The sequence below is a fragment of the Brienomyrus brachyistius genome, chromosome 16, assembly GCF_023856365.1.
Source record: "Brienomyrus brachyistius isolate T26 chromosome 16, BBRACH_0.4, whole genome shotgun sequence".
Taxonomy (NCBI): Eukaryota; Metazoa; Chordata; class Actinopteri; order Osteoglossiformes; family Mormyridae; genus Brienomyrus; species Brienomyrus brachyistius.
In genome coordinates this window covers 8,577,436-8,598,952 of record NC_064548.1, presented here as the reverse complement: position 1 = coordinate 8,598,952, position 21,517 = coordinate 8,577,436, and the positions used below count along the sequence as shown (strand labels likewise).

The following is a 21,517-nucleotide window of genomic DNA, read 5'->3' as shown; positions in this document are numbered from 1 at the left end:
TATATTAGACACTAATGCACCATGGGGAAATGGAACACAGTCCCAGATTAAACTGTCAAAGAGGTATGAAGGGGGAAACAAAAGGCCGTGTGGTCCCTGATCACACAGAGAAACAATTCAATTTTGTTTGTTCGGGAGGAAAAACAGCCCATCCTGAATTCTCTTTGCCTTGCTGCCTTTGTCTTGATTCTCTCTAGTTTCTTAAATCTGCAATGCTTTTTCTTTACCAAAATTAAATGTGATGCGTCACAGCTCTCCCCATGAAACAGACGAATTTATAAATAGTTTGTTCGTTTATATTTATTTACCTTTCTGTCTGTCTATCTGATTTGAGCTGCTACAGCTCTGATATAGATACTGTCTTTAATCAGGTAAGATCCTGAATTAGACATTTTACATCTGAAACAGTTCATATAGCTTTTCCTCACTACCTGTATTCATTTCTTTTTTCTTTCATCCCCCCCCGTGGCTTTCGGACACATACGTCAATCTAAACGCATCGTCGTCTGGCAAGCTGACTGCATAATGTGCCATCTTTATCCTGACATTTCATCTTCCTAGTGGGGCGCAGGGGAACACTCCTTTGGGAGGGGGGGTCTGCCAGGGTGGCAGTGATGTTCCGGAGGATTGTCATTCTGGCTGCAGCTCAGGTGTACATGCCCAGATCACATAGGCGTGGTTGTGCTGTCGTGTGCGTGTCGAAAAGGCCTGTCGTGAAATTTACGTGGTCCCATTAGAGTTATTAGCCTTGCGTTTGCCACATTTTAGACACTTTTATCCAAAGTGACATACAGGCTGGGTCAGACAGTCGGGAACAACTGTGGGTCAAGGGCCCAATGGTGACATCACTCTGCTGACCTTCTTATCACGCACACAATATCCGAGTTCACTGAGCCACACAGCACTCCGGATGTTTTTTCCATATATATTTCATGAGGTGGGTTTCCCAGTCTGGTATTCCGGTATCTTTCAACCGAAAGAAATAGTGTAACCATAGTGTGCACTAATTTGAAATATTTATATTCTGCGAGTATGATGCAATAACCAGTAAAGAATTTTACACAGCAGTAAAAAATCAAGAACGGCCTTTTCATGGTGAAGGTATAGTAATGCACCTTTGCTGCAGTTTTCTAAAGATGTTTCCTTTTTGAACAACAAAGGGGGAAAAGAAGCAGAAAATCACCATGACTCCACGGAGTCTCAACCGGCGCCCTGCTGACTGATCATTGCCGGTAAAATCTGACCATTAGTTAAATATCAGATTGTAAGCTACAATTTAAGGGCAAATCTTGCACTGAAACGAGAATAAAAGTTCGAAGTTCAATCTAACAGCAGTAACTGAGTGTGGTTTTGTTTCACCAGCAGCTCGGTCAGGGCACCGTATTCATTAGGGAGCGTCTCTGAAGAACATTCATATTTCTCATGGTATTTTAAGAACAAAGGGAAGCTTGTTAGGGGTCAGAATGCCACAGGTATCGCTTACGGGAAGCTGAAATGGAGGAAAAGATTCTCCACGTACAGGCAACCCGAGGACACCTGTGATTGTATTTCTGTCCCTGTCATGGCCGGATTATTGCAAGTTTCAAGCTTTCGTTTGTCACATACGCAAACATTCTAAACAGCTTAAAACGGAATGCATAATATAGGTAAAAAATAACATACGATTTACAAAATATAAAAAATATAGATAATAACATTAAGTAATATTAACAAAACAATTTAAAAAAGCCATTTATTTCCTCTAGCGTTTCTGGTGGAATTTTAAGTGAACCTATTAGCCTTAATTAGTTTCAGGTAACACTAGTACTGTTCTATGCATTTGTCTTTCTTCAGAACACCCCAGGGTCACTCCCACGCTGCCATTCGCGTCCTCACCAGTAGACGTGTGGAGTTTTTAAGCAGTGTCCTTTGGTTCTGGGCAGGTGGTGACTTGAAGTTTTACTAGGAAGATTAAAAATCTCAGAATAATAAGGTTATGGCCAGCAAATCTTCCCATTTCTGCTGAAAATATTACATTACAATCAGCACTGTCCTCTGCTGTAACCCGTTCCTCGAAGGCTTTTGTCAATATGGCTTTTTAATTGAACCATCGATCCTGACTGAGCTGCGCTTGTCTGCCAGAGGTGGTCATTATTCCACATAATAAAGACACAACAGTCAATTTCACTGAGGACATGAGTCCTATATACAGACTGGCCATTTTCGTTCTGTTAGTGATGGTGTGTGTGTGTCTGTCCTTTATTGGCTTTTGAACAGGAGAACAAAACACATGACCAATAACAGAACCTCCCAGACCAAGACAGGCCCTCGAAGATTGCTCGTCTCCATGGCAACTCGTCTACTCACAGGCCTGCTATCGGTGTCCTCCTCAGCCTACTCAGACGCCTCTCGATATTGGAGGGTCGACCACTACTTTCTGCAACTTTGCCAAATCAATGGCCACATCTGCACAGAACTCACGGCATCTACGGCGACTTACGGCTTCATGCTCGCTCTGCGATGCGAAGGTGCATTTTCAGCTGAAGGCCTACTTTCACCCATGATGGAGTATCTGAGCATGCTTCGAATAAAAGTAACCTTCCACTCTGTGCTAGAAGGAGGCACATTTGAAGCAGGAATCTGGGTTTGTGGTCAAGATGCGGCTAATATTACATGGACATGGATGATGAGTAAAGTTCTGATCAAGAAAACCAGCCATAGCCCGACTCCAGATACTCGTACAATTAGTAAAAGGAGATGTATGAGTCTGGGTATGGATTCCACATCCACAGAACCACAGCTAACAGTGAAAAATCTCCTAGGAAGTATTCAATGGATGTTTTATCAATCTGTAAATGTCATCCGTGTTTTCTGTTCAATGAGCAGGTGGTGAGTAGTTGTAGAAATCTAGGTATTCCTGGAAATGCACCTGCAGCTGCTCCGAGCCGGGCATTTCTCCAAGTAGGGATATTCAGACGACACAAAGCTGGCTGTCTGGTGCGCTATGGGGACAGAGTAATGGCCCAGATCTTCATGTCTTTGGTGGAGACACCAGTCTCACTGGATACAGAGTATTAAACCCTCATTACAGCTGCTGCATTAATGACCCATGGGGGAGCAGGATGCACGGCTTCCTCTGTGTTTACAGGGGCAGAAATCCAAGTCTGCATGCAGTGCATAGAGTGTGACACCCATTCGCATTTTGTTATCCATTAATCATTTTACTTACCTTCCACTATTAGGCCTTAGCATTGCAGAGTATTTTCACTGCACCATCTTTCTTTTCTTTGGAATAAAAAGAAAACCATTGTCCCTCAGGAACACAAAAGATTTTTTTAAATGCTAACAAATGCCCTAACGCCCCCCCCCCCCCCCCCCACCTGCCAAATAGAGTGAAACCAGGAGGATGGACATGGTATTTTGTATACCCCACGTGATTCCCCCTTAACAAACAGCATCTGGTGACAGGTAGACATTGAAACCCAGAGAGCATGACTGGGCAGGTCTGCAGCCAATCGCGGGAAAGCTTTGCATCCTTTACTATTGTGTCATTTTTGACAAAAGGCAGGGAAACAACCCTGGTGTCCTCCCGCCGGAGACAGGATGCTGCCGTGAGCTTTCTGGAGCAGTCTGAAGCATCTGTGGCGTGTCTGTGTTTCGGGGAAAAACGGGGCCTCTGGGTTTCCCCCATGTACGCCATCTGCCAGGACTTCGGTGAGAGATATATATATATATATATATATATATATATATATATATATAGATGTTTTCTCTGCCTGTGACCTTCGGGACAGTAACACGGCCGCCGATTTTGGGACCCGATGCGATGGAAATTGAGTGGAAGGGAAAGCGTGGTGAGACATAGATGGTGAACTGGAGCGATTCCAGACAACATCAAAAGGCCATTCAAGGCAGCGGGGAGCAACATGGGGAAGGGAGGGGGGGGTGCTTTCAATGGTGTCACAGGGGTAACAAAAGGGCAAAAGAAACTTCACGATGACATGATGGGATAGCAGAACACCACCCAGAGAACAGCGTGGGAGAAGCGGTGGGGTAGATGGAGCAACGGAAGAGGGGGGGAGAGAGAGAGTGAAAGACAGACTGGTTATGAAAAAATAATTAGCTTAATTATAATCATGATAAAGCTATCATGGTGATGCTTTAATTCCATCCCCCTACTTGTATTTAACTAAACTCGATTCATATATATAAAATAGCAACCTAAGAAAGGACCAATCAGAATCAGTAAATACGACACAGGATGAAAAGCTGAAGCGCCTTGAAACAAAAGCATGAAGCTTGTTTCAAATCCAGACGCCATGGCAACACGTACTGTGGAGGAGCGAGTCACTGCACCCTCTGATGCATCAAAGGGATGCTGCTCCTTCTGTGTGTATGTGTGTGTGTCTGTGTGTCTGTGTGTGTGTGTCTGTGTGTGTGTCTGTGTGTGTGTGTGTGTGTGTCTGTGTGTGTGTCTATGTGTGTGTCTGTGTGTTTGTGTGTCTGTGTGTGTGTGTGCTTGTGTGTCTGTGTGTGTGTCTGTGTGTTTGTGTGTCTGTGTGTGTGTGTGCTTGTGTGTCTGTGTGTGTGTCTGTGTGTGTGTCTGTGTGTGTGTATGTGTCTGTGTGTGTGTGTGTGTGTGCGTCTGTGTGTGTGTATGTGTCTGTGTGTGTGTGTGTGTGTGTGTGTGTCTGTCTGTCTGTCTGTCTGTCTGCCTCTCTTTCTGTTCACACACACACACACACGTCGTTTTGCTGCGGACATGATTCGGTTATAGAGGCTTTTCCCCTTCTGATTGAATGTTAGGGTTTTTCTGGATTACGTTTTGTGTAATATACTTAACATTCTCAAGGCAAAAGGGGCATTTCTCAGAACGGTTCATGCATATAGCACAACACTGCCACTGCTGTAAAAGGCTGCAACTTAAATTAACTCATGTCTCAAAAGTGAATAATTACACCAATGAATTAGTCAATGTCACCAAAATGAAAAGTACAATCAGCATTGTTTTAATCATGAGACTCAAAATGCTTAGATAAATTGTCAGTATGTCAGTGTAAGTATGCTCCTGAGCTCCACAATTCTGAAAAATCATCGGTTCCCACTTTCTCATTGTCAGACTGATCATTTTTCATTAGCCAGTTGATACTTATTTATGTCCAAGACACCAGCTTCAACATTGCAAGGCTCTACATTGCAGTATATAAAGTTCACTGGCATGTAACTTCTTCACATCTCAAGACACAGTACAATAGCAAAAAGGTCACACAGCACTTTATAACACAAAACAGCAAAATAGCAACACAAGAACAACATTATGTACAGTGGGAACCAAAAGTATAAAAATGCACTCAGATAGCTGAAATCTGTTTTGACCAACAAGACTAAATCAACTGAAAATTGTGCCAAATGATGACAATTGCTGAAAACTGTTTGCTTATATATACTAAAATATTCATGAGTTTGTGTGAAGCAATGAGAAATTATGTTCTGCTGTGCAAAAGTGACATTATTTTGTGGGGATGACACTTCTGGTTTTGCAAATGTTAGTTGTCATTTGGGATTTGCTTCAAAGCAATCGAGCAAAACTACAAGTCTCATTTTTTGGAATCCAAACACATTGGTTGATTAATTGTATCACTATTCGCAGAAGTGGCTCTTTTATGGTGCTAACTGGGTTACAGCAGGTGCTCGGTTTAGGTTAAATACTGTTCTAGGTTAATACATCAGGACACAACCTGGGTCTTGATCTACAACCTATTAGGTTAAATAAACATTGCAATGTTCGCCATTATTTAGCCATTTAGTCATCGCATTGTTTAGCCAATTATAGGAGCCACACAAACAGTAGTTTTAATACAGAACACTGCACTAGAGTGATAAGACAAACACAGCTCAATCGTAACATAAAAACACTGTAACAGACAGACAGACAGAAAGACAGATAGATAGATAGATAGATAGATAGATAGATAGATAGATAGATAGATAGATAGATAGATAGATAGATAGATAGATAGATAGATAGATAGATAGATAGACCCCTCATCTCCCCCCGTCGTGGGCTTTCCTCCGGGTACTCCGGTTTCCCCCCACAGTCCAAAAACATGCTGAGGCTAATTGGAGTTGCTAAATTGCCTGTAGTAATGCATGTGTGAGCGAATGGTATGTGAGTGTGCCCTGTGATGGGCTGGCCCCCCATCCTGGGTTATTCCCTGCCTCGTGCCCATTGCTTCCGGGATAGGTACCGGACCCCCCACGACCCAGTAGGATAAACGGTTTGGAAAATGGATGGATGGATGGATGGATGGATGGATATATGTGTGTGTGTGTATGTGTGTGTGTGTGTGTGTGTGTGTGTGTGTGTGCATGTGTGTGTGTGTGTGTGTTGCTTTATAGAGCATGTAATGTTATCCAGGTGTTCAAAGAAGGTTTGACATTTTGACTTTGTATTACATTTGACATCACAAAGCCCTGTTTTACTTTCCCTGACTTGTGTGCATACCAAGTACCCATTTTAATATAAACGCCTCCACACATTTCAAGATTAATTCTCCTAATTGCTCACCCAAGAAAATGAATAAACTGCATGTTTTCATTAATACTGAGGGAAAACTCTACTCCAAAGCTTGCATCATCTTTAAAGGGTTTAGAAAAACAGCCGGGAGGTGAGTTTGCTCACTTCCTTTCCAAGCATAAAGAGTGATGTCGAGCAGAAATCCAAAGCCGTCTTTGTAAAGCAGTCATCAGCCGAAGCCATTCCTCTCGCCTCCTCTTTCTGCTCCACGAGCCGTCTCTCACCGACCGTCCTTCTACAATTTGTTAATGTCAGCGTTTCTGAATAAGGACTGGATTTACTGTGCGTGGAGGGGGTGAGGGTGCTGTCCTTAGCAGCAGAGTAATCTTAAGCACAGCGTTGTTTGGATAAGCAGGATATGAGGCGATTTCATTGGAGACTGGAAACTCTCTGCCCTCCAGCGGTCCAGTATCGCGCGTGATAACATGCCATCTGCGCTCACGAGGAGTTTCCTGCTCACAAAGCAGCCAAGGTCCATCGTGCATGTTCTCAGAAGAGCGAAAGCCTCCATCGATACTTTTAAGTGTTTCAATGCCAATTCAGAAGAACAGGACCCCCAAAGCAGTTGGAGCATTGTAGGCATGAGAGGGCTTTTGAAAGTTCGGCTTCATTATCTGTTACTTTTTTGGGGGGGGGGGGGGGGGGGGGTGTTAATAAGGCACTTTCCAGAACCTTCAAGCCAGTTCTGTTCCTGGCTTGTATCCCACCTGGGACACATCTGCGCAGCCCACCCCCCACCCCACGATGGAAGGTTGTCAGCATGATTTTTGTGTCGGCTGGATGGATACAGAAGACTGAGTGAGATTCCGAGGCGATGGGTCTGCTGACGCACGATTTCTGTATAAACCCGCAAACGTAAGGATGTCGAGTAGATGGCTGATAGGATTACGGCTCAGACGATTTATTTACTTTGAGGGACACGGGTAGCGAGTGCACTTTGATCTCCGCAAAATGGGTTAATAACCCCCCCGGCCCTTTCCAGCGATTGTCAGACAGTGTAAAGCTCTGTTTTGCCTCTGGGAATCTTCTGGTTTCCTTCTTGCTCTGAGTGTCTGAAAATAGCCGGAACCTTCGCTTTTGTTCGCTCTTCCGCTTCTCCTCTGCACCTCCCTCCCCCCATCTAATTTCGTCCCGACGCCCTGCACGTCCCACCTTCAGTTACCCACCATGCCTGGCTCAGCCCCCATGTCATATTTTCCTGTCAGGCTGGACATTAAAAATGAGCCCCTTTATCCTGAAAGGAAATGAGCCACAGTTTGGCTAATATGTCTCTCTTACGCATTCTCTCCTACCATTGTTCAGCTTCTACTATTTCAAATTTGTCATTTAAAGTTCTTTTCTGTGCGCATTGTGCTCTGTGAGTATTTTCATCTCCGTTAATTTAAAGGATCATTGTTTGGATCATCGTTTTTGCCTTAAGTGTGATTTAAAAATAAATAAATAAAGGTTATTCCACATATACTTGGAATTTTGGATTAATTGAAAATAGTTTACAATGGCCAAAAACATGATTGTTTTAAAAATGAGAGTAATACTGGAATTGTGGGCTTTCTCTGGTTATCTACTGCCATCTAGCGAGTCACATGGTTTTCAGGCACCAGAATCTGTTTATTGTTAATCCTGCATAGTTTTGCTTGCTTCTATTTGATGCCCATTGCTGCGTATGTCATACTGGCAGTTATTGTTCAGTTAATCAGTGGCGATGAGCATTAATTCCACAGGTATTTTGGCTTCTAAAGAGCATCAAAAATAGGCTGTCATATCTGTTCAGGGAATCCATGAGATCAATGACCTTTTACGTGGAAACCAGTTTTACTGAATCTTAACACATGCTTTGGATATTATATTACTTAAACTTTTAGTCACTTTGGAATATTTATTATTTAGTAATTTATTACCACCACATTACCATTACAGTTTTTCTGAATTGCTAAAACACTAAACCCCATCCTTCGAACAAAACTGCCAATTACCAAAATTCAGTCACGCCTTTGGCAAGCCGTTAGACAGTGCTCACCTAGTTAGATGTAATTTGCAGATCTGAGTCACCTGAGTCACTCTACACTCTACATTCTCATTCATCGAACACACATTTTGCACTATGGTGAACTTTGATGCAAAATAGCAAACATGGGTATCAGCCAGCAGACAGTAGCCATCATTTGAACAAAATGACTCAAATCTGTTCACACGTGTTTTTAATCATTTGTAGAAGCCATAGAGTGACTAGAATATAGAATCCATGCCAGATGAGAGTGTGAGCACCATAGGTGAGTTGAATTTCGGCATAGAGGATTCTTCCCTCATCGCCAGCAAGGGAGAGCATTTCCTGTGATGCAGAGTTCTCTGTCCTGACTCAGCCTTGAGATATGGTGATGAGAGAGCGGTAAGGAGTATGCACTGAGTACAGTGCGTTGCCACACCCACCACACGACAAACCACCTCAGGGATGAGAACCTGAGTGCAGCCATGTGGTGGGAGATACCTCAGCACCACACTAGTCCGAATAGACCAGTATAAGGTGTTTTCTGGCAGCTGGAGTGCCAATCCTGCCACAGACCCCAAGCTTTTACCTGTAGGTTGGAGGACCTCCTTATAGGGCTGGGTGTAAATTAACATCATACCCAGGAGGAAGCAATTACAGGTTAAGGGCCTTGTGCAAGGGCCCAATGGAGTAAAATAATCAATCTTCCAGCTACTGACCAGATCCCTAACCTCAGAGACACCAATAGTAATGAGGCTGAATGAATATTCTTCCTTGACTCGGGCTTGGCAGTTGCACAACATTTTACTACAAATATCACATATCGGTTTAGTATAATTGTGTACAAACATATTTGGTAGACTTTATTTTTATAGTCTTGAGCTTCCAATTTTGTGGCTCAACATGCAGAAGCCACATCCACAGTAAACGTTCCTCTACAGAACAGTTTTGACTAGTAGTGTTCTCAGGGTTTTTGCTGTAGTGTGTAATGCCTGCTCAGTAGTGTGCATTTAACTGTCCAGTTTGATGCTTGATCTGAAAGCAGTGCTTGCTTTTCAGCAAAGATTTCTGGGAGTTTTGAGAAGATTGCTTGATTTTGCAAGACGAGTCAATGGTTTTGTGAGTGTAGCTTGAATGTTAGGGTTTACGCTTTGTGTTTTGAGGAAAGGAGAGGAGATCTTTGGAAATGTGTATTAGCAGTTCAGAAAAACTGTCATTTAATCGTATAAATCTAACACAAAATATTGACAGCAGAAAACAGGTGAGGGCATATCTCTCTGATCATGCTGTTTTCGTGGGGTAATTTTGGGACCTACCTAGTTGCCCAAGTAGTAAAACCGATACCCATTCAATGCCACAGCCCCCATTTGGAAGGCAAGGCACCCATAGGAATGTGAATCAGCTTGAGTTGCTTGAGTGTGCTGGGTGCGTAGCCGGAAAGCATTCCCTTTCAAGTGTGTGTCTGGGCTTGACAAAGCCTCCAGCGTGCAGTGTCTGACAGCGTGCAGTGTCTGACAGCGTGCAGCGTCTGACAGCGTGCACATCAGAGGCGGAATATGCTCGCCGGCGCCCCCTCAAGGGCTTGCGTGGGAAGGCCTCTGAGAAGATGAATAATTAGCTATTCCAAAATGGTGGGGGGTGTAACTTTCCTTACTTCCTGACTATATGGGGACTGGAGTCTCAGCACACATCCTGTTTGTCGAGTCGGCATATTTATGACTAGGTAAATTCGTACCAGTGGGTGAACATTTGCCAGCTTATAAACCCTTTGAGTAGCTCAGACAAGCTGATAATGTACATCCAGTCACACTTTGACATGTCACAATAAAAATTAATCACCAGGGGCGGATAGTCACAGCTGGGGAGACTAAGGTAAGAAACACATCACCAAATCTTTTAAAGATAAATACTGCAACATCAATAAGCAGTTTTCTTCAGAGCCAACATTTCCGGCGAAATGCAGGAAGCAAAGCAAAACAAAAACCATTGTTTTATGGCATTGTTGCATCTTGTCTGTTAGAAAAATACACAGAAATAAGCTGTTATGGGCATAAAAGGTCTGTCAAGTTTTTTTGGGTCTGTGAAATCAGCTTAATGTGATAAAATTGTTTTGTGAACCTTGAATCTATGTGCTCTTTTGGGCTTGTTTTGTATTGTTCATTTATATATGCTTAACACAGTATTTAAATAAAACATATATGTCTGTTATTGTATGTTTTGGCCTTTGGAATTTATGCAACGCCGCAATATCATTGCAAGTGGCAGCAGATCTGTTAATAGGAAAATAATAATTCATTCTTTATCTTTATAAGTGGGGATCTCTGACATGGGTATACTGTTTTAAAAGCAGTATTCGCGTGCATAGTGATCAGTATTTATAAACCGTTTCGACGAGTTATTTCGAATTACAGCGGAATAGACTCGATCTGCTTAATATTTGGTCGTTTAAAGTATGTCCACTAGGGGTCGCCAGAATACCGCCAGGAATATGTCTGTTTCCTAGGAACGCGTTACATGCAGTCGACTTTCAACGGAGCTTTAAATGAATTCATAATGTTTTTTTTTTCCACGGAACAATGAAAATAATATCCCTGTATTGTAACAGTATCCGTGGATTAAATTCAACAAGCACGATACCTGAGACGCACACGCAGGGTATTATGATTTCTAATTCCCAAATTCCACAAATAGTGTAACTAAGACTAATCATATATCGCACATTTTGACTTAATCGTATACGTGTTGGTGTATGTGCTGGAAACGCCCAAGAACAGGTATACATTATTTTATTAGGTTCATCATGAATATGATTAAACAATTTTAAGTTAGTTTCTTGCTTGGTTGTGTCCATTTGAGTCTTTAGCCTGTCCAAGAAAGCGTAGAACGCAAGACAGGTGACATCCATATATATATATTGGCACTTTCATAGTAAGTATAATTTTCTAATAAGTGTATCTGCCAATTTCCATCAGAGAGTAATGGTTAATTTGCATTTTTTTAAGTAATAGTAAGTGTTTATATTATAATAGGGAGTGGAACAGGGAGCTACTGCCCGGGTGCCCATAAGGGGGGAGAAAGCGGAAGACTTTCAGGGGTCCGGACACTGCCGGCATTTTATCGCCAGGGTTGGAGGGGCCCTAATTCCAGGGTTAGTATCGACGATACTAACCTTAGTACAGGATCGAACAGAAAATCACTGGCATCACCCATCCCTACACGCTACAAGGTTTTTCCATCTACACCTACCATAATTATGCACGGTTTGGCCAAACAGAAAATTTGTTGACCCCCTTGAGACGCAGATATCAGGTCATTATTTATAACATTTCTGTCATAAGTTGAGCTGCCATTACATCCTGATGCGGAGTCTCCAGCATGCTGAAAGACACCGCTGTTAATGGTGTATTCAGGGCCACAGTCTCCCTGAACCGGGCTTTAACCCTTTCGTGCATAACTTTAGATCAGTTTCTCTGCATTATGCTAGATTTCGTAGGCAGTAGTTCTACTTCTCTTGGGAGCAGAGGTGAAATTTTACCGTTTTTGACTGTGGTTTTTCCACTGTGGTTACCATAATCTTATGTTTACTCCAAATAGCTTTACACTAACTGTGTAAAAATGCAGACACCTTGCATGAATGGGTTAATGAGATCCATGCTTTGGCCGGCCCGTGTGGGCGGGGTCTGCGGATGGCGTGCGCGGCTCCTTAGGCTTTTCTATCGGTGCCTGGACGCCTTTCGCCACTATGTATGCAGAAGGGGAAGCTGCTGCGACCTGAAATACTGTTTTCAGGTGTTTCATAGGACTACGCAACATAATTGAAACAAACCCTGGAGTTTTTTTTTATCTTCTTCTTTTTTAAAATTTGCGTTGTTTTTCTGGATTACTTCCAAAATTGGGGGACCCTCAGTCCCCGCAGGGCATCTGTTGGATTGCGATGCGTTTCTAGATCTGCGTCTGCTGCGGCACCGAGCTGACGGACACCAGAGGGATCCGATCGGCAGTCTCGGTTGACGGGGGCAGGGCAGGAGCGGCAGATGCATTGGGATCCGGGTGTAAGGAAATCGTATTTTAAGTGGGATGTGCGCGGAGAATGCTAATGCGAGCGCCGGCACCGCATTCCCACTGCTGCAGAGGGACCGGAGGAGGTGATCGTGCCACTGACATGCATGTTTTTCATGCACCGATTCATGCAACATTTTGGTTTAAGTGAAAACCGCAACGCTGAAGAATTTTACCTGCTCTGATTACTGAATATTTCAGCAAACAGATGCCTTTGACCAAGAGCAACTGATATGCTCTAAGCATCATTTTATCTGTCTTTAATTAAAATAACTGTGGAAAAGATGGGGAATAGTTTTTCCAATATATCTGCGTTTCAGTCCCTTCATATTGTCATGCTGGGTCTGGACTCTGCCGGTAAGACTACAGTTCTTTACCGTCTGAAATTCAACGAGTTTGTGAACACGGTGCCGACGATCGGCTTCAACACGGAGAAAATCAAGCTGAGCAACGGCACCGCCAAGGGGATCAGCTGTCACTTCTGGGACGTGGGGGGGCAGGAGAAGCTGAGACCTTTGTGGAAGTCCTACAGCCGCTGCACGGACGGCATCATCTACGTGGTGGACTCGGTGGACGTGGACCGCCTGGAGGAGGCCAAAACCGAGCTGCACAAAGTCACCAAATTCGCGGAGAACCAGGGGACCCCTCTGCTGGTGATCGCCAACAAGCAGGACCTGCCCAGATCCCTGCCGGTAGCCGATATCGAGAAGCAGCTGGCTCTTCATGAGCTCACCCCGGCCACCACCTACCACGTCCAGCCGGCCTGTGCCATCATCGGCGAAGGACTCCACGAGGGCATGGACAAGCTATACGAGATGATTGTCAAACGCAGAAAGTCGTTGAAGCAGAAGAAAAAGCGATAACGGCAGATTTTTTTTTTTTTTTACATTTTATTTTTATTTTCAGTTTTTGTATTATTCTTCCTTTTAACACAAGTACTGTAATCCAGCGCTGTCCGAGTATGCCACTGATGCACCCTAAATAAATCTTTACTTTGCAGTGATTTATTTCGTTTAATTTCTATTGATGGATCAGAGAGATGCTGTGAACGCTCTGCTTTAATATTGCACGCAGGATGATGTGTACATAGGGTTTGGCTATCGAAAAAAACAACAGTAAAACGGGCCGGCTCCTGTTTTTTGCTGCTTAACCATGGATTATTAACGTAACTTCACGATTTATATAAAGGGGCTTTAAGAAGCACTGTGACTGACATCAATAGAACATTCCTTACAGTACCGTTAATAAAAGCAAGCTATTGTTTTAAGCTATTTTTAATTTTGTTCCTGTTTTTCCACCCTGCTTGTATTATATATAAATTTATAATGTATTTTGAACCTGACCATTTGCAGCACGTGTTCAGATTATACGGGAGTTCTTTATGACATTGAATCTGAGAGTCTGTAGATGTTATTTGACTGAGATGGTATAATGTGATATTATTTCACCTATTAGTATACTGGCTTTTCCATGAATATTAATCTGCCTCTGAAATCCACTTTGGGACTATTAAGTGTGAAGACAAATAGTCTCATTCTTGCTAAAATGTTTACCAGGTCAGTAACAGTGGCAATCACTACTCTGCACTTTAAAGAGAGAAAGAGGGAGAGAGAGAATGCATTACACTGTATAACAGAAAATCAATGTGCATTATACCCAAAATCATTTGAAGTATTTTTAAATTAAAGTGTTAAAAACCCACACACCTATAGCACCTTACATTTATGACTGAGAAATATGTCTCAGTCACTGTTTGTTTTACACGGGTCCATTCTGAAAAGCTCAAAACAAAATGATCTAAGATATGATTGTGGGTTTATTGACTTTGTGGGCTGGGTTCTGGTCTTGTTGTTTATCCCTCCGAAGATTTTAAAGGCCATTTACAAGGAATGGATCAAAAAGTAAATTTTAACTAAAGAACCGGAATCGCCAAAAAAACCTCTTGGTATATTGGTTTTGAAACCAATATTGAACTGTATGTTAATTTTGATTAACAGCAATGTCAGCTACATAATGTTTTGGCAGTTTGGTTCCTCTGGGATGTACTGCACCCATGACGTCTGTGATAATGCTCCACCAGGAACCAATGTGGGGCTTCCATGGGCTCCTTGATGGTCCAAGGCTAATTTCTGAAATTTATTCAACTCCAGGACCGATTGTTACTGCTGCTCAAGATCAGGAGCCTGTATTACAAAGCCACAGTTTTTGCTTAGCTGGATAACTTGACTGATGTAAAGTAGTCTGGTCTACATGTAGGTTAACCATTTAAATCAGGTCAAGTCCATTTAAACTGGGGTAACATAAATCCAAGAAGTTTTCCGGCTAAGCAGGAAAACCTGCTTCCTGACACAGCACCTGGACTCTACTGGAGGGTCCACCTGTCATTTCTGCCAAAGCGGATCTTTGGCTTCTCCGTCGGCTACTAATTAAGGCATCTTCAAAGGCAGGAATTAGGGGTGTGATCCTGTGATCACATCATGACAAGGCAGAAGACCTGAGTGGGGGAAAGACATGCGGTCCTGGGTATTTATCGCGTCTATGGGCTTGTGATGCATCCCAGCAGAAAATCCCGGTCAAAGTGCCGTTTTAGCAAAGGAGAGGGGGAGACTTGATGAACGGTGTCCCCTTTGGGTCAAAATGGAATGCCACTTGCAGCCGAGCCCTGTCACACTGTGAAGGTGACTGCTAGGATAAGTGGAGTTTGGCTGCACACAGCTGTACTGTTGTGCACATGGCTGATATCTGGGTTTTGACTGATCAGAGCTGCATGGTGAGACTGATGTCCAAACTGCTTTCCAGTGGATCGCCCTTTAACCTTTTCTAAACCTTATCTGATTGGTAGACGTAGCAATGACATAAAACCTAAAATATCCATATAATGATCTAAAACATTCTTTCAATCTTTCAGAATTGCCAAATTGCCATCAAAATTCCAGCTCTTATAACGGGAATGTAATTTATCAGTTTTATTTATTTGAATTTAGCAAAAACAACTGCATTGAAAGATAAATATAGATTTAGTCAATATAAGCTTTAAGTAAATTTGCCAATGAAATGAATAATGAATGTTTAATATCTCGTCACTGATGACAACTATGCAAATTCAAGATCAGAAATGTCTATTGCTGAAAAAGATGCTGCCTTTTGGGCCAAATAGCTGAGGCTGCCTTGGGTGGCTTTGTACAAATAAGCTGCTTAACCCTGCACATTCAATAATTCATAATATTAATATCACATCGCAACTTAAATACTGTTATGATGCAGTGAACTATAAATAGTAAAGGGAGATTTTACTATTAAGCATTTATTTAAGAGCGCAGAGGAAGTGATACTGCAACAGCCTGTCAGATGTGCTGAATGGCTACGATGGTACTTATGATAATATAATTTATTAATGAAAGGAAAGACAAGGACTTGTGAATGCATGCATATACATTTGGATTATATTTATGTATATTTACTTATAAAAATTCCTGTGTATCTTGCACTTTGGATGTCTTTCCCTGCAGGAATTGTATATGCTTGGTGTTTTATAGAGACAAGTGGTAATTATTTATCAGGAAAATGAGACCATAGACTGGACAGGGGAACCTGCAGTGCTCAGAAGCTATTGAACATTCCACGTACGTCCTGAGCACCAGCAGTCACGTTCAGGGCACCAAAAGTGAGTTGAATTAAGTCCTGTATAGACAATGGCAGGGACGCCTGCTGGGTTGTTCCATTTTAGTGGCTGGGGGTGGGTCGGGTGGTGGGGGGTAAGTTTCTTTTCTTAGTGGGGAGGGGAGTGGTTAGTCTGCACTGGTCACCACCGGTTCAAGCGAGCCCAACCCTATTCTTTCATTGTCTTTCGTTCCGTTCACATTTACCAAATCGTCACGTTTGGCCAGTGAGAGGAGACATGGTTGGTCCGGTCTACAGGACCCATTATCTCTCTGTAGATACACATTATACTGTCAGTATGCAAATCACCTGAGTAATGTGTACAGAGTAAAAAACAAAATGTAACCAAGTTAAATGATTCAGTAAGTATGTATTAGGAAGTTGCAAAAACTTTTTAGTATGTGTTTTATGGAATTTTTTTTCCGTATGTCAACAGTCTGGTAAAGGAACCATCAATAGCCCCCCCCCCCCCCCCCCCCCGCACTGTAGTACCTCTGAAGCTCATTAAGCTACAGAGCGTCTGTCCACCTTTCATAGCAGCTTAGCTACTACAATAGTGTCTCCCAGTCTGGTCCTCGGGGACCCGAAGACAGTCCTTGTGTGGGAAACACCTCACTGCAAATCCGCAGAGAGCCCGAGGCCCATCCCAGGAAGCACAGGGTACGAGGCACTGAGGCACTCAGCAGGAGAGACACCGCTGCGCTACCGACTGAGACACCCACTGTTATATTACTTATATTAATCATGCCATTATCCCAGGTTTATACAGTTAAAATTTGACAAAATGAACCATACTTAGTTTTCACAGAAGTAATGATTGTAATTAACCTGAGCAGCGTGTCATAATAGTGCTTTGAAATGCGCCTTTAGAGAATCTGCTGGGCACCGGCAGCACTGCAGTGCGAAGCCCTGTTAATGTCATAAAGGCTGCTTGGTTCACGGCCCCAAAAGCCCGGCTCGCATTCATGCGTCTGCGCTCCACTTTCATACTCGCTACAGGCCAGTGTGCGGGCAGCTCAGCTCTCAGAAGACGGGATGCGAAAGGAGGCCGCCGTCACACCACAAAGCCCATTACAGGAGTGAGGGCGATTTCGATGATGGAGAAGAACAGAGGAGGTCCAGGCCCAGAGCTTCTAGGATAACAATGCTAAGCTGTGCTCTTTATTTAAATTTCTTTGTAACAAGTCATTCTTTGTTATAACTGAACGCACCTCACACTGATGATTCCACCCAATCATTATAAATTTATTGAAACTATTTCAAAGGATCTTTGATTTCTTCTTCAAATGTTATTAGCTGCATGAAGGGCTATGTTTGCCTACAGCGTCCGCTACTATCCACAAACAGGCAAGAGGGTAAACAGAGAAAGGATCTGAATTACAGCCTCAATGAACGTGCTTTATGTCAGAGCGCTGTTCCATTTTTGCTTCTTGATTTTTGTGCCTTACTCTAAACCAGGCAGGATAATGAGATGTAAAGCTGGCTGCGGTGTCTTCCGCTCAGTTTGCGTGTGAGTAGGTAGAACGATCCTCCTCAAATCTGGAAGGATGACGATAACAGGAGAAGAAAATTGCAGAACTTTCTCAAATTGTGTCATTCTGCGGTTTTTCCATCTAGGCTGCAATCTAATCAGTAGAACAGAATATGGGACTTAATGCTGTAATTCACATTAATCTCACGGAAGATACAGATGAATTTAAACATAATTCTCTGCGGAGACTTCCAGTCTCACCTTTGTCTCTTTGAGATTCCTATAAGATGCCAGATCTATCTTCACATCCATTAACGATCTCAGCTATTTTGCAAATGACTCAAGTGAATATTTAGAGTTTAATGTAATGGCTCATATTAAAGGTAATTCATTCACGTGATACCAGTAATTATGTGTATTTTAAGTGAGATAACTTGAGAAACTGGAATGTACAGATACAAGATGAATCGGTATACAGTGTGTGCTTTAATGGGTGGGGACATCTTTAGTAAATGTACCTGTTTGCCTGTGATTTACTATAGTATCAGTGAGAGGAGACAATGCTAGTGGGGGAGGGAAAGCCCCATGTGGGGGATGGGGTAACGATGACATCACCGTTAAGGTTTGGTTAGAACTAAAAGGGGAGGGGCCATTTTTAAAGTATCGATCAAAGGCTGAATAACTGGCACTCTTTTACAAACATTTTAATCACACTACATGTATAAATAAATATATAAAGTAACCCATAAATATTTGTCTCTATGTCTGGCATAGCATGTATAAAAAAAAAAGAAAACAGACTCTGCATCCATATCATATATCAAACTAATAATTACAGTCAAAAGAGAAATACTTCATGCACGTCTACAAGATTCGTATCTTGAAGGGCATGACTCAGTGACAGTGGAGTCAAAATGGAGTCCCGCCAGTGGGATCTTTCAGACGCCGTGCCGTTTCGCAGAGAGAGACAGATACCTTCAGATAATATGACAAGATGAGATCTATTTGAAACAAAGAATGGAGGATAAAATAAAAAAAAGAGTTTCATGTTAAGGTGAAACTGAGTTCTCAACAGAGTGTCCATAAAGTGTAAACGTTTTTTTTTTTTTCTTCTTTCAGGTACCTGTTAGACTGCTTCGGCATAGCAACATTATTCAGACCATTACTTAAAAGATTGAATAGAGAAGTTAATTTATGGCTCTGCCGAACAGTCAGTATTGTTGGGCTGGCAGGGAAGCATTCAGAAATAGAAATAGTGGCAACAGGGATTATTTAATAAGGCGATTATTGTTTTACGATGCAGGTGGCCTCAAAAACAAATATATGCTGTCTACAGAATTGGGTAATTCAGGTCCAGAGAGTAAAAGTCCAGACCAGGATTTTGTTTCAACCAACCAGTTGAGCATAAAGAGTCACAGTCACAGAGTACTCAACTGGATGGTTGAAACAAAATCCTGGTCTGGATTTGTACTCTCTGGACCTTAAATCTCCGCCACTGCGAAAAGTCTATCTAACCATATATTACCCACAAGCAATCAAATTACTTCATGTAGCAGATTTTATTCTGGAGTCTCAGAAATCTATGACTGACTTTATTCCCGAGCCGCTCATGCACATTCAGCTAAACTGCCTTTCACGTCAGTGTACAGTTGTAATTAACTTCATTACAAACGGGTTTTGTTGAAGCAACAGGAATGCTGATAGCTGTCAGTCATTTCGGTCCACGTTGACTTGTGAAAAGGTATCGTCTCTACGTATGAATTTACCAGGACAGGGACACTTTGAGAAGTCGTCCCTCATGTGAAGGTTCCCAGGGATAACAGCAGATATGGCAGCGGTGCGTCTGTGTGTGTATCCGAGGTTTTTGTGCTCTGTTGCTGACCCTTTTCCCGGAATTTTCTTCTGCTCGGATCCAGGCCCTAAATATCACTGTAATTTGGGGATCAGGAACACAACCTGCTTCTGCTCTGACAGCTCCTCCCTCGCCCTCAACGTTACCCTGCAAGTCAGCCTTTAAATGGTCACTTAGGCCATTGTTTAGACTCGCCTAATGGGTGCTATAGGATTCAGGGTGTAGGTCCAGTTCAAATGGGCTGTTTATCCCTCTGGCTAATTCTTTGATCTGAACCTGAAAAATAATATTGAGATAACTAATTGCTGGCCTTAAGGCTGCACAAATATAGAGTGTGATCGTGACCCATATTCACAAGATTTTTCCTGTAGCCGTAACCTGACCCAGATATGTCACTAACATTCTGCACGCAAATGGCTGTATGTGGTTTTTATAGGTGACAGTAACCAGTGATACAGGATATCACCGTAAATGTAACCGTTTTTGCAGCTTTTTGATAATGACCCCCCCGTAACTCTGATCAGGATATTCCATTAGAAAATGGATGGATGGTTCAGTATGACCTGCTGGCCAGATCAATTTCTCCAATAATCCATTTAAAAATGTCATCCATTAAAGCATGGTACGCACATCCAGCTTCTTCCTGCGGCAGAAAAACATTTGATTAAACTTCCCAGAATAACTGATGGGCTCCAGGATCATGGTGACCCTCTAGTGGAAAACCGGGGTGGAAGATGAGAGAATGAGTGACAGAAATACAGCCTTTGAATTTTAAACTATTTGTTTGAGTCCTACTACTAATACATGTTGTGTTCAGGTCCTTGAAGATGTACAGGTTTTTGGCCAAAATTTTTGAATAATAAAGCTATAATAAAATCCAACATGATTATTGTAGCTTTCATGGGACGTGAGAATAATTATGCAAAAGTGGCCCCAGTTGACAATGGGAAGCTCGCATTTAGCTTTCCACAGAAAATAATTGCCCAGGCCTGTGCTAGATAGTTATCACAACCTAACTGGTTAGAACAACGACGCTCCTGTCTCACTGGGATCTGGCTGGTGGCAGAGAGTCACAGAAGCTTAATGAAATCTGTAAATTTGATCCATAGTGGGATTCTCGAAGCATGTAGCCAGTAATGGTCCCATTATCTGTACGAGACTGCAAGACAAAGCCCCTGTTCAGTCTAGAAATTGCTCTGTCCCTTGTCATGGTCTCTAATATGGTGTGCATGAGTGGGGTTTGCGTGATGGGGGTGGGGGAGGGGTTTAGGCACCATGGGGGTGGGGGGGGGTTGGGGATAAATCCCAAAGCAGGCTGATGGTTATGCGTAAGACAGCGAATCATACCCTTACCCACAGGAGAGAAGGACAGTACTTAGTGGGGGCACCCCCCTCTCCACACACACACAAAGGGAGTGATTTATTAACAGCATCTCCTCCCCACACCCAACTCCCTTATAAACATCAGTATGAATGGGGAAGGCAGGGGAAAAGATGAAAGAGACCGTCACTGCAACACTGGAACTCTGCCAGAGGTGAAAGGTACCAAAAACACGGTGATCCTTAGTACATGTGTATCACTAACATTCTGACACGTACCCAGGCATGCATACACCATAGTCAAAGCAGCTGAGAGCACGGATAACCAATGAAAACAGGCCCCATGACGTATTCTGGCATCTGCATGTGGTGCTGAGTGTGGACACGGAGGACGATTGTTTTGATAAACATGGAAAGTTACCCAGTGAGAATGATGCGAAGATTACATGCGTTTCTATTGGTTACTTGAGCTAAATCTGTTCAGTCTCAAGCAAAGGAGACTGAGGGGGGACATGATCCAGGTATATAAGATTCTAACAGGTTTGGATGCTGTTCAACCAAATAATTACTTCAGCATTAGTTCAAATACACGAACTCGTGGCCATAGGTGGAAAT

The 21,517-nt window shown here is 42.7% G+C and overlaps 1 protein-coding gene across 1 annotated transcript; it reads left to right on the top strand.

The window, feature by feature from the left end:
* Nucleotides 1–12,225: 12,225 nt before the first annotated feature.
* LOC125710233 (ADP-ribosylation factor-like protein 4C) lies at nucleotides 12,226–13,602 on the top strand. The gene has a single exon (XM_048979763.1). It carries the CDS (start codon nucleotides 12,884–12,886, stop codon nucleotides 13,460–13,462), a length of 579 nt encoding a protein of 192 aa, XP_048835720.1. The 5' UTR covers nucleotides 12,226–12,883; the 3' UTR covers nucleotides 13,463–13,602.
* The last annotated feature ends 7,915 nt before the right edge of the window (nucleotides 13,603–21,517 follow it).